The sequence below is a fragment of the Myodes glareolus genome, chromosome 21, assembly GCF_982192425.1.
Source record: "Myodes glareolus chromosome 21, mMyoGla1.1, whole genome shotgun sequence".
Classification (NCBI taxonomy): Eukaryota; Metazoa; Chordata; class Mammalia; order Rodentia; family Cricetidae; genus Myodes; species Myodes glareolus.
Window position 1 is genome coordinate 6,541,649 of NC_142046.1, and position 17,010 is coordinate 6,558,658.

General features: G+C 45.9%; 1 protein-coding gene across 24 annotated transcripts in view; it reads right to left on the bottom strand.

Moving 5' to 3' along the window:
• Dennd1a (DENN domain containing 1A) overlaps positions 1 to 17,010 on the bottom strand; it is a 507,493-nt gene that overhangs the window by 55,568 nt on the left and 434,915 nt on the right. For all 24 annotated transcript variants that reach the window (XM_085681265.2, XM_048429136.3, XM_085681269.2 and 21 more), the window contains 4 exons: positions 5,449 to 5,553; positions 5,023 to 5,110; positions 3,094 to 3,134; positions 1,019 to 1,090 (listed from right to left, as the gene is read on the bottom strand). In XM_085681265.2, the coding sequence (XP_085537391.1) occupies positions 1,019 to 1,090; positions 3,094 to 3,134; positions 5,023 to 5,110; positions 5,449 to 5,553 (306 nt within the window). The remainder of the gene's footprint in view (positions 1 to 1,018; positions 1,091 to 3,093; positions 3,135 to 5,022; positions 5,111 to 5,448; positions 5,554 to 17,010) is intronic.

Here is a 17,010-nt window from a genome sequence, read left to right on the forward strand (position 1 = left end):
TCCATAATTATTTACCTTGGCAGCGTGGTGACAGGTACCAGTAAAAGAACAGCAGCTTTACCTGCCACAAGACTCAGAACACCCACTATACCTTACCAGGGCAGGGCCTCAGGAGCAGTCTCTCTGGGCTGAAGGGTTGAAACACGACAGCAGCTGCCAGGTTTTTATAGTGCCATTTCCTAAATTTCATTTTGGTGGACACCCTGACCTCCACTTTCTGCCAGTTTTGACCTGTGTATCTCTGCTGGTGGCCACCTATCCATTATAGTAACCAGAGTCTAAGTACAGGAAACACTGACACAATTAAAAATAAAAATAAAACAAAGCCAACCCATGTGTGTAGCTCAGGGTCAAATGATTAAGGAGGAAAAAACCACAAGAACAGTGCTTGAGGTTTGTGAAAGATTAAGTGCTGGAGCTGCCGGATCCCCCCTCACCTGCTGCGGGCCCGAGTCTCACAGTGCACTTCCTATAGAGCAGTGCCAAAAGAGAGGATGAAGAATTCGGGACAGAACTGGGGCGGGGGCAGTCTTCTCACCATGCACATAGTCATGGTTATAAAACAGAGGCCCTCCCCAATTGGTCTCCACATTCCCTGCTATGTAACTATACATGTAACCTGACATGGAGAAGTTAGAAATGAGGGGTGGTCTCCCACCATGCACATAAAACAGCAATGCCAAGCAATTCTCAGAACGCTGAGATTGTTAAGAAATGGCATGGCCACCCTTTGATCACTTCTGCAATCTAGATATTGGTACACTGAAGAGTCAGGTTGTGTTGGGTGTGGTGGCACACATTTTCAATCCTAGCATTTTGGAGGCAGAGACAGGAAGATCTCTGAGTTTAAGGCCAGCATGATCTACAGAGTGAGTTCCAGGACAGCCAGGGCTACACAGAAAAAGCCCGTCTTGAAAAGAACAAACAAACCAAAACCAACAACAAGAACAATAACAACAACAAAAGAGGTTACATGAAAGAACCCACCCATGGCTTCCAGACTGTGACCAATACTTACAAACTTGTAGACAGTCTTCATGGCTGGGTTAGCTTTTGTTTTTACAGTATTCAGAATTGCTCCGCTTCCTTTCTGTAATAAAAATGTCAATCAGCAATGTGGACTAGAGAGAGAGTGGGCCAGCACCAACAGTGAGTGTTTCTCTTTAATCAGGCCAGGCAACATTTCCAGAGTGAGTGAGAAGAGAAGCAGGCCCAGGTGGTCACTGGTTGGGGTCAGTTAGGGTTATGGCAGACTCTGTGTGTGTGTGTGTGTGTGTGTGTGTGTGTGTATGTGTGTGTGTGTGTAAGCATGTGTGGGGACTGGGGAAGAGGCATGTGATAACTAGTCAAGGGCAGACAATGGGCTCAGTGTTCTGCTTAGTATCTGCTCCTGTCCAGGCTACCTGAGGTAAGGGTTTCCTGATGGTTAAAAGTAGTTCTTTAAAGAATTTCTAGCTACCGTAGGTAGTGCTCAGTCATATTTCATAACTGAACTATCTAGCTAACATTAAGCTAGGGAAGAAAACAGGGTCCTGATCAACCAGGACCCGCCGGCATTATGGTTCATCACTTTCCTTGGGGAGTATGGAAAGAAGATATGGAGAAAGGCTAAGTGCACAGCCCATTTCCAACCATACCCTGGTAACATGTTGTAAGGCTGTAAGGACCCTGAACCAAGAGGGTTCAGTTGAAGACCACCAGACTCTGTGTGTAGGTGAGGGACATACCAGGGTTCATATAACATCTGGATGGTAGGAGCTGCACTGGGAGTTTGGAGACCAGAAGACTGGGGAGGGCTCTGGAACAGAAAACCTTTGACCTGGGCCATGCAGGAGGAGGCGGGGGGATTAATTTGGAAAATAGTAGGAATTAATGTTTTTAGAGATAGCAAACAGTACATAAAGGAGTGCAGAAGTTGGGAGCTATGGGTATGCTCTCAGAGGGCAAGGGGTTCTTGACTTGTGGTGAAAATGAGGCTGGGAGGCCACATGGAGTGGTTACAAGAGCCTGGAATGCCAGGCCCAGGGTAAAGTTTATGCTCTGGAAGACTTTTAATCAAATGTTGATGATAGTAATTGTTATTTCAACTTTTAGCACAATTGTTGGTAACTGCTCGCCTTAAAAATTTTGAGTTTTAATAAAAAACATTACAATTTGACCTAGAAAGCATTCTTTGCTGTAGAACAACAGGAAAATTTCACCTACTCATCTATTCCATGTTGCCTTCCAAAATTCCTCAGAACCCCGTTTAAAGGGTCCTTTGGAGTACTGAAACTCCCTTTATCAATCAATCAACAGGTCCTTATTGCTTGCCTCTGATGTGCCAAGTGCTGTGTTTGGCCATCTAAGAACAAGGCTGTCTTTCATGGGGGAGCTGCTTACTCTGGCCAACTGCAGCCACTTCCACGGGACCTGCTTGGCAGCAGCTGCGGTTGGCCCCAGAGCAGGAGAGAACACTTATCACATTATGCTGGAGTTGCCTGTTTACGTGTCTGCCTCCCTAACGAGATGGGGAGCTCCCCCAGGGCAGGACCTGCCCCGCTCTGGATTCCCAGAGGCCAGCTATCCCTGGCACACAGTAGGCCTTGAGTACATACTCAATTAGAAAGTCATGGAAAAGTAAGGTAAAATTTGGATTCCTTAGAGGCCAAAGGAGCCCTGAGTACCTGGTTCCCAATTCGACAAGACGTTGTTCACAATAGCAGTAAGAAGGTGAAGAAAAGTCTCCCAGGGATATGTCCTTCATTTTCCCAGGAGCCCTTGCTGTGAAAGACACTGCAGGGTAGCAAGGAGGACACATCTTTGGCTTCCCTGTGATCATGACAACTGCCTGGTCATGGAAGGAAATGTTCTAGAATAATACTTCATTCCATGAGCCTTGGCAGACTCTCCTGCCTCCTTGTCTTCCATTAAGGAAGACTGTCTCCTTCTAGTCTCTTCCATAGGATGGTAGCCTGGCATTAAAACAACAGCATCTTCAGTTGAGAGAAAGACATGTTCTGCATCTTGGGGCAGTTTTGTAGGTGGCCAAGGAGCAGAGGGCTACCAGGAGGCTGAGAGGAAACCAAGTGGCTCTGAATGGGGCACACTTACCCGCACTGTAGACAGCCACTGACGGTACAGCTTATCACTGCCTAGAGGAAGAGGAGGGAGAGAGGCTGCCATTTAAAAGAATTCTTTAAATTGCCCTTGTGCAGACTGGAAAGCTTACAGCCTAGGAAGGCGAGGAGGCTCTGCAGCAGTGGCAGTGAGTCAGGCTGCAGGTTTTCATCCTCAGTGAGTTGTCTGTACCAGTGCCCACACCAGTGCCCACAGTAAAAGCTCCTGCCTCTCCATCCCATGCTTCCATTGGCACAGTCTTGCACTCTGATCGAGAGGAACTACCATCCCCTGCCATCTGTGTCGAAGTGAACAGAACAGACAGCTAAATGTTAGATCCTCTGGAGCGTCATTCTCTTCTTTCTATTACAATTATTTTTTGTTTGAAAGAAAGAGTGTCATGTAGTTTATACTGGCCTCTAGCTTTCTCTGTCACCCAAGATGACCTTAAACTTCTGATCGTCATGACATAGTGCAAGGTTGGGTGGCATTGAAGCTTGAACTCAGGACACTATGCATGTATCTTCTTCCTTCCTCAGGCCACATTCATATTCTTTGATGTACCATGAGTCACCAGAGCTGACTATCTAGTGTAGGAATCCTGCTGGACACACAAGCTACCTTTGGTACATTTTCCTGGTGACAGGGCTTTTTGGGTGAGTCCTGTTCGTTGCATTCTGAGGGCCAATGAGGTCTCAGCAGGATACTTTCAGCAATATACAGAGCTTGTCTTCTCTCTGAACCCCTTTGCCATGGTCAGAACTTGACCCAGAGTCTGCTCCATCTTTAAGCTCTTGAATGGTGGAATAAGAGTCAATGGAGCTCTATTCCAACCACACACAACTCTGCCTCTCTCCTCCTGGTTTAATTTGTGTTTGCCTTAGTCATCCATCTCTTTCCCTAAGGACCAGAGCTAGTGCTCATACTGTTTACTCAGCTCTGGGTGCCATGTTCGGGGAATGCTTGTTGACAGTCTACATGTCCAGAGACTCTGTACTGCTTTAACAATTGTGGTGTGGCAGCCCAATCAAGGTGGATGTGAAGTTGCCTCTGTGCACTATTGCTCAGGTCATCAGCACAGCCCAGACTGGACAGGTTTAGTAGTAAAATAGCATCATTATTTTGACCCCATGAAACTAAATGTATGTACTGTCATCTCTGACATCAAAGATAGAACCAGTGGTGTGTGGGAAGAAGAAGTCAGATTGGGACTCAGGAGATGCTCATTACTACTGACACGCCTCAGATGTTTCCACTGAAAAATGAGAGGATGATCCCTCTGAGACTGGCCACCCAACAATGATGCATATTTTTCATTTATTTGTTTGTCTGAGAAAGGGTCTCACACTGTATTGTTCAGGCTGATCCCAACTCCTGGGCTCAAGTGATCCCTCCTCAGCCTTCCTATGGCTGGGACTACTTATCACTGTGCACAACTTGACGATGCTCATGCTATACAGAAACATGTGTTGAGCATTGATGCGATGATCAGGACTGTCTTGGGGTACTGTACAATGCTGCTCATAACTCAGTTCCTCACTATAGTCCTGCGAAGTAGTCTGTGACACTGTCAGTGTAGAAGTGGGAGAACATTGCCTGGAAAATGGACATGACTTGGCCCAGATGTCACAACTAAGAATGAGGCAAGGGCCCCATTTGAGTTTAGCTACCCTACTTCAGAATCTGGTTAAGTGTCCCTTGCATCATGCTGGCCATGACACTCTGCCAGATTTTTCTACCTAAGAGAAGTAACAACTCTGGGAATCAGAGGCTTCACATGCCAAACTACATGCATTCTGTCACAAAACAGTGAGGAATTTCCCAATTCTTCCAAGGTCAAGGTTGAAGTCTGTCTCCCCGTGCCCTCTCCCGAAGAAGAAAACAATCCCATCTGTGCCAGAAACGCCATGGGCAGCGTCTTACCAGCATACTCGCCCATGTTGATCTCCTCCTCAAAGACATCACTGAAACCTTCGCCAGAATTGAGAAGGTCTAGACGGCCATCAATAAACTGGAAAGAAAAAGAACAAATACACCATAGCTTGTCTATAAACAGGGGAGCCATTCAACTGGGCACTAAGGTCTATCCTCAAGATCAGCCAAATTGTTCAAGATGGGAAAGGCCCTTTGAAAACCACAAGTCTCTCGAAAATGCTGGCTGTGCATTTCTAACTCAGAAAACTGCAAGTCAAGGACCTGTCAGGCACCTGATGCCCCTTTTACACCAGCCAGGCTCCCCAGTCCTCCCCAGGCCTATCTCCTCCCTCCCCTCATTCTTATTGCTGAAGGTGAATACAGCTACAGAAATGCCCACTAGAGACCTGGCACAGGCCAAGAGAGGCTGGGTACCTGTTTGAAGAGCTGCAGCTGTGTGGCATTCTGTAGGAACTGCCTCATGGCTCCAGAGCGGTAGTGGGACACGAAGGCTTCCTCACAGAAGGTGATGGGTTCTTCCTGGGAAACGGAGAAAGAACATAATGGTAAGAGGCAGGCAACCTCCCTTCTGCAGGTTTCCACATTTGCCTATTCCTTTATTCTGTACTATCACTGGTCATTCTAGTTGATGGTCAAGGAAGTTGTTTCAGGAAGAATTAAACCCCAAGTCAGAGAGACTAGAAGGTGGGGCTGATAACCAAGCTCAGCTGTGCAGCCCTATTCACCCCGTCCCTAACACTGACGATCATAACAGCAAGTTAGCACTGTGCCTGCCAGTGTGATGATTTCCAAATGTATCCTGCCACGTTTAGGGGTAGAACCCTGAAGCCAGTCAGTGCCTCATGTTGAAGGGGCCCTGATAAGGCAGAGATGAACCTCTCAGAGCTGGATAGGGTGACACTGGGCACATTGGTGCTTGGTGGCCTTTTCTCAGGTACCAACTGCGGAAAATAGTTTTAAACTCATTTATAAATGATTATTATTTTTGTTGATTTTGTCTTTTTTGTTTTTCAAGACAGGGTTTCTCTGTGTGGCCCTGGTTGTCCTGGAACTCACTTTGTAGACAAGGTTGGCCTTGAACTCAATAGAGATCAACCTGCCTCTGCTTCCTGAGTGCTGGGATTAAAGGTGTGGGCTACCACTGTCTGGCTTTTGTTTCCCCCGAGACAGGTTCTTGCTATGTAGTTTAGGCTGGTCTTAAATTTGTGAGCCTCCTATCTCAACTTTCTAAATGTTGGGATTACAGGTGTGTACCACCATGCCTAGCTCCCACTAGCTTGACCTATAGCAAGTTATAATTTATGAAATACTGGCTGATCAAAAATAAAATTTACCACTTGCAAAAGTTTGTGTTTAAGCTATCTGATGAGTAAGCTTTTGTCCACTAAGTACATTTGAGTCAAGAAATGATCCTCTAAGTTTAAAAACAAACAAACATACATCCTGGCCTTGTATAGTCAATGCCTCGCTCTTTCTTTGAACTCATTTACAGCACTTGTCTATGCAGACATGCCTTTAATTTTGGTCTGCATTCCTGATTATGAAAGATCTCACTTTTACATCTCAAGCTGTGTTAGGGCACTCCCTCCTTTCATGGACTTGGTGGCAAACACAAAGATGTTTGAAGCTCCACTTTTATCCTATTTTAATGAGTTACGTGTTAAATTTACTGTCTGGCTCCTTTAAGTTCCAAGAATTCCTTTTGCTTCAATCTAGCCAATATTAACTCAGCAACTGGGCAGCCTCACTGCTCAGGTTGCAAGGACAGCCCAGAAATACGAGAATGGAAAAATGTATTTTTATAGTTAAACCCTCCTCAAGTTTACAAAGGATTTAAGGCACTTTTGCAAGCATCCAAGACAACAAATAAGAAAAATGATTTCTGAGAGGCACACACATTGTGAAATAATTTAGAAATAGTTTTGGATGTGCTGCTTCTCATGCAATTTCTAAACTTAAGTCACAGAATTATTCTGGAGCTACCTGGCAGCTGAGGCAAGGGAGGAACTGCTAAATGTATGGCACATGGGAGGAAAAAGCCACTGCTGGTCCCTGGGAAAGGAGTTATAGCTGCTCATGTCACTTTGGCATGGACTGCCCCTTCTCCACCAAGCCAAGTCCAGGGAGAACTTCACCCCCTCAAGCCTTTCTCCTCACTGTTGGGGCCATATTCACTCTAGGATTTTATACACACTGATGATTTTTGATGCCTATCACCAGCCCAGAACCTTACTAGCTCTCTAAAGCCTGTCACTCCATATCAGGCACCCACCCTCTCAGTTATGGACCCCCATCTCCATCCAAATCATTGCCTCCCTTTCTTGGTTGTCAGAGCCTCACTGATCCACAACTGACCTGTTAGACTTCCAATGTCCTTCCTGCCCAGCCTGGGAGGGATCTCACATACTCACTGCTTGTCCCCCATGACCCTGGCAGAGGCTCAGACTTCTGTGGTGGGGGTTCACCTTCATGCTCTGTCCCGTTTCACTCATTCTGGTTTCTATCAATTCTGGCCAAAGTTCAATCATGTCACCATATTACTCAGGAATCCAGTTGCCCAGGTGCTGCCTTCATGTAATGATCAGATTTGTGTCCTTTATACTGTGATTCCCGTGAACAGATACACTTGTTTGCATAACTTTACATACCACATAATATGTGACACACACCAGGGTCTTATGTGGGAGAAGATGGGGAAACTTTTTGTCTTTGGCCAGGTGAGTAGCCCTTTAGGATAGTCCCTCTGTGCCCCTTTGTATCTATTCCTCCACATCTGTTTTTATAAAAGCACCTTCTGGTCCATATGCTGTGTTGTTCCATAGTTATCCTTACTTTCTTTTCTTTCTGTCTGACTCAGGCCTGGGTGTGGCAGTCACTCACCCTTGCTTGGTATTACCAGACACCATTACCATGAGTGCTAGAACAGTCTTTCCCAGAACCCTCCCTGACAAGGAGCCTATGAGGGCAAGTTTTTGTTGAACACATCTCCACACTCTCTGGGGCCACTGCAGAGCCTGGGCTCTAGTTACAAGTGCAGGAGTGTGAGTTAAACAACCACAGGATGAGCTCAACCCTGGTTCCTGCTGCAGGAACTTGGCCTTGGCCTTGGTGTGACACAGACCCTGCTGTCTTGGTAAAGAAGTCTGGGATACCATGAGGGATGAGTGGTGCTTGTGTTCAAAGTGGAGGGTGTTAGAGTTGCTCAGATGAACTGTCCACTTATACCTAGAGCCTTGGCCCAGAACCAATTACAGAGGACTCATCCCCTGGAGTGACACTCCTTCCAAGATACTGACAATGATCACACTTCACTAGTGGGCTCCTGGAGCTGTCCCACAGATGTGTCTTAGATGCACAGATCAAGGGTCTCCTTAACAAACCTTCAGGATGCAGAACATCAGCCCTTCAGACATAAGTCCCTCTGGGAGATAAGCAGAGCTCAGTGACGGTCCCTGCCATAGGATGAGGGTAAGCACACAGAGCTCTTCCCCTCCACTTTGTATACCTGTGTCCTACAGTTGTCATGGCTTCCACTATGCCATACTTCAATAACTATAGACAGTTGTAGGTACCAAGGTCTTTCCCCTTTTCTTCCTTGGTGATTCGCAGGGCCGTGTGACCTCCGGCTCCCTGGAGATTCTGCACTAGCACTGGCTTGAGGGGATAGTTTAGGAAGAACTTGGCTCTCCATTGTTATGGTGATTCCACCTGTAATCAAGGTTCTACCAGTGGGCTCCACACGCCTGGCCCCTCCCAGCTGATTCTGCCTGAGGCGCCGGGGCCTGTAATCTCCTTCTCCTGCTCCTGATGGGAGGAGGCCTTGCCCTTTTGTTCCCCCTTGCCCACTGGTATAAATACCCGACTTGAGTTTAATAAAGTTGCCATTTACTCTTTGGTAAGTGAGCAAGGTCTCTTTTGTGTGTGTCTGTTCAAACCCTCAGGACAGTCGTCCATTCTCGTGGGCCTGAGTTGGGGGGGGGGAAAGCGTGTGCCTGGATCGGGTGTGGGTATCCACAGAAAAGGCGGGGTCCTACAGACAGTCTCTTGTTAATTCTCTTCTTTACAAAAATTGCAAGCATTGCTGGTTTAGTTCTCTTATTTGATTGATTAGACCTTTTGTCTTCTTAGGTGACACTCTAGGCACTGGGGCAACCTGCTGATGGCAACATTAATTCCAGGGAGTCAGGCCATGAGCATTTGCGCTTAGATGGCATTAGTAAAGAGTTTTTCCATCTATGATCCCAAGGACAGTAAAACACAGCTGCTCAACCCCACCAAGGCCTCTGTTACAAAAAGACAAGTGTTCCCTCTTGGACTGTCTTCTTGACATATGGAATCAATCGAAAAGTCCATCACTAATGAGCTGAATCACTGTTAGCAGGTGAAGCCTGTGACTCCAAAGGTTTGAGTCTTCCAGAAATAATGGCTTCTTCAGTACTGGTGTACAAACACAACCCTCACCAGGATCTTCAAACTACTTTCTTTGTCCTGCTAACTCCTCTGTTTCTTAACAAATTTAACTGTTATCAAAAATACCAATTTTACTGTACGATTATAAGAAGAGCAGTCTCCTTTTTATAATTTTATTTAAAATTAAAAACCCATTATTTTTGCAAGATTCATCTATATATATTCAAACATTTAAAAAACAGCTCTTATAAGCCAGGTTCTGGGTAAGAAGAATGAAAATATAAAACACAGATCATAAAAACACCAGGTACAAGGTGGGAAGTAGACGACAGTATAGACTATACAAGAATGGGAGAATATTCTGACCACGGCAATGCTATTTGTGTGTGTATGCGGCGGCGGGGGGGGGGGGGGGGAGGAAACTGCTTCTGTGTGTGTGAAGGTTGACATCAGGCATCTTCCTCAATGACTCTCCACTTTATTTTTGTGTCCTGGGGATTGAAAACAGTTAAGTGGCAAGTGCCTTTACCTGCTTATCTTGCTGGTCTCTCTCCACCTGACTTTTTAAATCATCTCTCATCAAACGGTAGCTTGCTATTTCAGCTACATGGGCTGGCCAGCAAGCTCTGAGATCCTGCTGTATTTCCTTTCAGTCATGAGATGACAGGGTTGTGGCAAGGCCCCACTTTATGCTGGGAACTCGAACTCAGGTCCTTATGCTTGTGCAGTGGGTGCTCTATATGTTGAGTCAAAATGTAGTATTTATATATGTTACACAGGCCTTAAAAAGGAATCTGACACACGATACAGCATGGATGCACCTTGATGATGCTATGTTAAGTGAAACAAGACAGTCAAGAAGACTGGTAACTATAAGTGATCAAATTCACAGAGAAAAGAGTAGAATGGTGGCTTCTGGGGGCCAGGGGCAGTTCAATGGGTTTCAGATTTAGACAATGATGAAGTTTGGGAGATGGATATGGTTGCACACCCATGTGAATGTACTGAAGGACATGGGACTGCATGTATAAAATGGCTAAGATGGAAAATTTTATGAAAAACTTCTTAATTACAATTTTAAAAAATCAGCAGAACATGGCAGGGTACAAGATAATTGCTTATTTGGTATTGGCTTGAAAATTTCCTTAACAGTAAGTCAGTTATTTTAAAGGAATCCCGCCAAGTTCAGGGAACAAACAATCACAGTGTGGAGTGACACCCGATACACCAGAGGGCTAGGACTGTTTTTGCTAAAGAAACCTTTACAAAAACTTGAAGCTTTCGATTTAGTCTCTGTAAGGCAACTCAACATGGTAAAGAGTGAACATGCCATGGATTTGAAAGGCCTTGAACCCTGACCTGCCTGGCAGTCAAATAATCTCTGACAACTCAATCTGTCTTTCCTCATTGGTGATAATAGTGCTAGTGGTCCCTCACAGTGTCAAAATGAAGACTGAAACAGATCATCACAGAGGGTGTTTCCACAATGGGTTTCCCACAAATAATGGTGGGTAGAGATTGGTCTTGCCTGTGACAAGCAGGGACCAGTGTAAAATGAACACTCTTGAAAATAAAATCTATTTCTTCCTTTGTTCCCCCCTCTTCCCTTCCTCGTTTCCCTCTCTCCCTCCTTTCTTCCATCCCTCCTTCTCTCTCTTTTTCCAAGATCTATCCTGGTGTTTGTTTGTATACAATAGTATACTGACACTCCAAGTAAAGAAGGGAATCAATGTTTAGTTATTAGCATGATTTTTGCTGTTCAATTTTATACCACGTGATATTGGTTAAAAATAATAAATTGGATGGGCATTGTATTTCATAGCTGGTATATGAACCTGTGTTTCTTTTTTTTTTAAATTTTATTTTTAATTATGTGTATGTGCACATGACTGGGTACTGGGAACTGAACTCGGGGCCTTTGGAAGATTATTACACACTCTTAACCAATGAACAATCTCTCTAGTTCCTGTGTTCTCATCAGTTCATGGAAATGCTGCATCTCAGCTATTTTAATTTTACTTCTTGATATAGGTACAGTCCACACATTTTTGTGCCTTACTGATCAGAAAGGAAGAGGGGCCATATTCACTCTGTCTCTTTCTTTCCTATCATTTCAGAGTAAGGACAAGAAGCAAACACAATGTGTGACAGCTCCATTTTGTTTTAATGCTGGTCTGAAGGTTACTCTTCACAGGTCATCTGGGCAGCTGCCAAGGGACCAATGTGACTTCCCCTGTGGTGTGGAGCACAGTTCCCAAATTCTTATTTACTGAAACACAGGGACAAAAGAAGGGTGGGCAGAGCAGTGGGTTCCCTTGCCGTAATACTGGCAGCATGAGCACAGAGAGAAGGGGCCTATGTCAGGGGAGGTCTCCTCTGTGACACGACCTTCACATACAGTTCCCATCTCATGAGGAAGGGACATTCATGGAGAAGCCTTTAGCTCAAAGTCTCAGGATCTCCAGTCTAATGACTCTTAGGCCCAAGTCCAAACACAGCACACAATGAGGTCATGAGGCAGACAGAGGGAGGAAGATCACTGCACAGTCAATCAGATGACTCTGATACAGCTGGGCCAAGTCACCCTTGGAATGACAGGATAAAGACAGTTTTCTGCAGCAAGTGTAGAGTAGCTGAGGTATGTTGGGAGCTGACTCCCATCCCTGTAACTAGCCCTAAACAAAGAATCAATGTCTCCTTGTGAAGCTGCCTTGCTGTTCGGATGATTTTAAGTTAGGGCAAATGTGAGCGCCCAACCAGAGCTTCTCAAATGATTTGTGGGCCAGAGATGGCCGGGCTGCTGGTATTTGCCCATTCTGGCCACAGCCCCAGTATTGACAAAGGCTCCCTGCACACATTTGCTAGATTATAGTAAAGACATTCAAATCACAGGCGCGTCGGCCCATGCCTCAGCTCATCTGTGCTAGGAGCCCCTTCCTTCAGCATTAACGGAGACAAACAGGGAGAAGTCAGGAAATTCTGATTAGCACAGGAACGCAGATGAGCGGGGAGGCCTGTGGATGCAGAGGAGACACAATGAGGTTGGTCTTCGTGCATACTAGCTCAAGATTTTTCTCCCCTAAGACATGCAGATGGGAATCAGCTCTTGGAGGAAAGCAGGCGCACTGATTAAAACCAACTACCGCTTGCTGAGCACTCCACCAGTGTTGGCTGGTTTTACATGTATTACCCTGTTTATTTTCTGTGGTAACCTGTGAAATAGGTTTTATGGTCACCTCCACTTCACAGAGAAGAAAACCAAGGCTCTGTTAGGTGAGGTTACCTGCTTGAGGTCACTGGGTTGGGCAGCGACCTGGCCAATGTTCAGAGGCAAAAATCTACCTGGATCTGGGCTCATGTAACACGGTATTATTTCTCTTGCACAAAGAGACAAAATAGCAGGATTATATTTGTCACCTAGCTGGAGCTGCTCTACAGGCAATCCAAAGAGGTGGATTATAGTGTAGCAATGCTAAATAGGCTATGGCTCCATTATGCTTGATGCAGCTGTTCACCTCTTGGAGCCTCTAACTTCTCACCGATACAGTGCAAACAACAGTCTCTACCTGGTGCTCTGAGTGGTGGAGTCATTATGTGGATTAATGTCCACAGAACAATGGTGGCTCATTTCTGCAACACAGTGACAGCTCTCTCCCAGGGTGAAACCCAAATGGGACACACAGGGATTGCAGGATCAAGCATTTAGTGGTTTTGACACCTAGGCAGTGTCAGAGTCAATTCAGGGCTACTGGGAGCCAGATCCGGGATAACATAGTAACATTTTAATGCTTCCTTACACAGGGTAGAGATGAAGATCTGTCCTGGCGGGGTGGGAAAAGCATAGTTTGAGGAAGCCTACTTAAGAGGGGATAGGTTTGAGGGTCTCATGGGTTTCTGGGATGGAAGATCAATAGAGCAGCCAGTGCTGGCAGTAGTCATGCAAATCTGTAGATCCCATATGAAAAGGCAAATAAAACAAAAGAAGCCCTCCTGAGTCATGCAAGGAGCAGGAGTGCTCACTAGTCCCTTGGCGATACAGACCTTGGAGGGGCCATTCAATAGCGTCCACAGTCTGAACCACAGGACTTTGCTGTCAATCCCAGGTTCCTCCACTCATTGTCACCCCTCTCTCAGATGTCCTCTGTCTAGTGCTGGCACTGACCTGGTGCCTAGGAAGTGGCTAGTTATGAACAAAAGGCAGCTTTGTGAAGTGTAAAGAGCATGTGTGGGATCAACACCTGACCTGGCCTTGCTTCTTTTCCTCTGTAAAGCTGGGTGGCTGGAAAATCTTCAAGGAAGTTTCTAACACTGACATCTGTCATTTATATACACAGAGACGGGGTGGCTTTCTATGAGGTCTTTCCTGGCTCCACAGAGAAACAGACCACCACATCAGCACTCCATGAAGATGCAGCAATGGAAAAAGCTGGAGAAAGAATGTAGGATCCGCCACCCATGCTGTCTGGAACTCATGGCAGGTCCCTAAGTCCTCTGCGATGATTTCTCATGGGTGAGATGGGAGACCCTGCTTCCCAGCTGTGTGGGAATTGAAAGTGATTCATGCAAGTGCTTAGCTGAGGGAACAATGCCTAAGTTCTGGTGGGTCTCTGCCTATTTTACACATTAATTCTACTGCAGGCAGCTCTCACTCCATGCATGTGATATGTATATATGGTGGGTTCTGGAAGCAAGAATAAACAAGAGCCAGGGAAAAAGGGACCCTCACAAAAGCTGCTTGGAGTGCAAATCTGCTTAGGACTCCATGATGATCCTTGGCTGAAGACTGGCTTCTTGTGACAGCTCTATGGAGACAGACCCTTCATGGGGACATCTTTCAGAGAGACGAAGTGTGCCTGGCCCAGGGCTACAGAATAGGAGGAGCCACAGGCTCAGATTTCTCCCATGGCACTGTAGAACTCTCAGAAAAGGCTCATTTGCCCAGACAGGGCTTTCTTCTGTGTTTCTGGAAACCCAAGTGACCGCTAATAATCAAATGAAGCTGACCTTCTCTGTGTACTGCGGTCACTATCCAGTTAATGAGTCCAGTGTTTCTGGGTGCTGGGTTTGGATGACCTAGGACCTCAGGCTCAGAAGGGCTCAGTGCAGCCCAGAACTCCAGAAGGAGAGAAAGCAAGAGAGTTTCTAAGCCTGTTTTTTCAGGTATACAAGGGGAAGAGCCCTTACTTCATATCTGCTATCTTAAATGACATGTTTGTTAAAGTGCTGTTACCTACGAGCATATCCAAGGGACCAGTAATGTCCTTCATGACTCTCCTTTGAGGTTGGCCATCATGTTTGAGGTAGGCACTCCAGTACTCTCCCTTCAGCAAATACCTATGATCTTGTTGCCTGGAAAGCATAGAAGGGCTGTAAGGGAAGGAGGTGATATGAAAGCAAAGTACCACCAAGGGGCAGGGCTGGGCCAGGTGGAGGAGGAGGAACGTGTAAGCAGAGAGTGGGTAGGGGCAGGAAGCAGCAGGAACTGTGTCTGGGCTGTGCAAGCATATCATGTATGGGTGAGTGTGGCTCCTCCCTCACTGGGCACACTTTCTTGAGAGCTGGTGATTCAAGATGGTAGATGCTGGCTCAAAAGACACAAAAACATCACTTCTTAGCATGTTCTGACTACTCCTTCCCAAGCATTTTTTTTTTAACCTAGCTATGAAAGAGTCTTATGTAGAATTTCCAGGAACTTCCTGAAGGGATTTTGTTTACTCAGAGCCTAATTCCACAGCAGCCACCAGTGCCTGCAGTACCAAGTGAAGTTCAGAGGGGCAAGAGAAGCCTGCTTGCCAGCCACAGCTCCTCATTCCCCAAGTATCCTGTGCTGCAATAACCAGAGCAAACTACAACTCTCCAGAAGGTTCCATTGACCCCTGCTCTTTCATGTGCCACATCTTCTGCTGGGAATTCTTCATGACTTTCAAGGCCTAACTCAAAGGTCTAGCTGACCAGAGACACTTGTCATGGCCTTTGCTGGACCTCTTGTGGGTCCTGAGCACCTACGATCTTCATTGCAAGAGCATTTGTGTCTAGTCACGGCTTTACCTAGACGCCTGTCAGCGACCCCACCAGGAATCTTCCTCATGGGCAGGGATGTCTGCTTTCCCCCAAAATCTCTAGCTCCCTGCACAGTGCCAGGACAACAGGGGAAGGAGAGAGGCAGGAAAAAAGGAGAAGGTGGTTGTGCTGGGAGGGGTGGGTGGCAGAGGAGGCAGGGAACCCCAGCTAATTAGACCACATGTGCAGAGCAGCATCTGGCTCCAAGTGCAGCAGTTTTCAGCACTCCTGGAGTTGTCGTGGAGACGACCACATGACCTGCCTGGAGCTGAGGCTCTGGGGCAGCAATCCAGATGCACTTCTAACATATTCTGACAGAGAGCAGATGGGCAGCTATTTAGCTATTTGCTGGGCCAAAAAATGCCAGCTCCGCTCCCCTCCAGACCCCACATGCCCTTACTGATAATTTTCATAATGGAAAGCCACTTTTAAAATATGTATGCATGTATGCATGTATTATGTAGGTATGTATGTATATGTATGTATACATGTGTTTTTCCTGCATGGATGTCTGTACCAACGGAGGCCAGAAGAGGATGTTAGATCCTCTGAACTAGAGTTATAGATAGTAGTTAGTTGCCTGTGGGTGGTGGAAATTGAACCAGGGTCCTCTGGAAGAGCAGCCAGTGCTTTTGACTGCTGAGCATCTCTCCAACCCCAATGTAAAGTCACTTATGTCTGCTCCTGGTATGGTAGGTCCTTCTGTATATGTGTTGCTTTTATTGGTTAATGAATAAAGAATCTGCCTTGGCCTGTGATAAGATAGAGTAGAGCTAGGTGGGGAAAACTAAACTGAATGCTGGGAGAAAGAAGGCAGAGTCATAGAGAAGCCATGGAGCCCTGCCAAAGATTGATGCTGGATGGAACTTTACCCGGTACCACATGGCGATGCACAGATTAATGGAGATAGGTTAGTTTAGGATATAAGAGCAAGCTAGAAATATGCTTAAGCTATTGGCCAAGCAGTAATTTAATTAATACAGTTTCTGTGAGATTAATTTGAGTTCTGGGCAGGCGGGAATGAACAAGCGGCCTCCTACTACAACATGCTCCCATCCACCAGTTTTCTCACAGATCAGTTTGGGCTCCACTACTTACATATTCACCTCCCACTCCAACTTGCAGCCTGGTCCTGTGGTGCAAGTGAGGATATGTCAACATCTTTAACAAAGGGTTCCTTGAAGCCAGACTCCCCTGTTGCAAGACTCCCCTATCTCCTGATTCAAAGTGTATAAACTCCCTACTCTGTGGCCTTATCTAGCAGAGTATGCAATTCTTTGTAGTGTGTGGGGATCTGAGCTCCTGTTTTACCTACACTGGCTTTGGGCATGCTACTGGTCACTCTAAATTCAGTTTAGTGCCTTGTGAAATGGAGTTTGTAATAGCCACCTTCACAGATTTTTTTTAAAAGAAGTAATGCAATAATAATGGGAGAGCCCTAAAAATTATAAATTCCTAAATAAATGTTAAGCTATTCCTATAATGGCAAGTTTTGAGTTGGCTAAA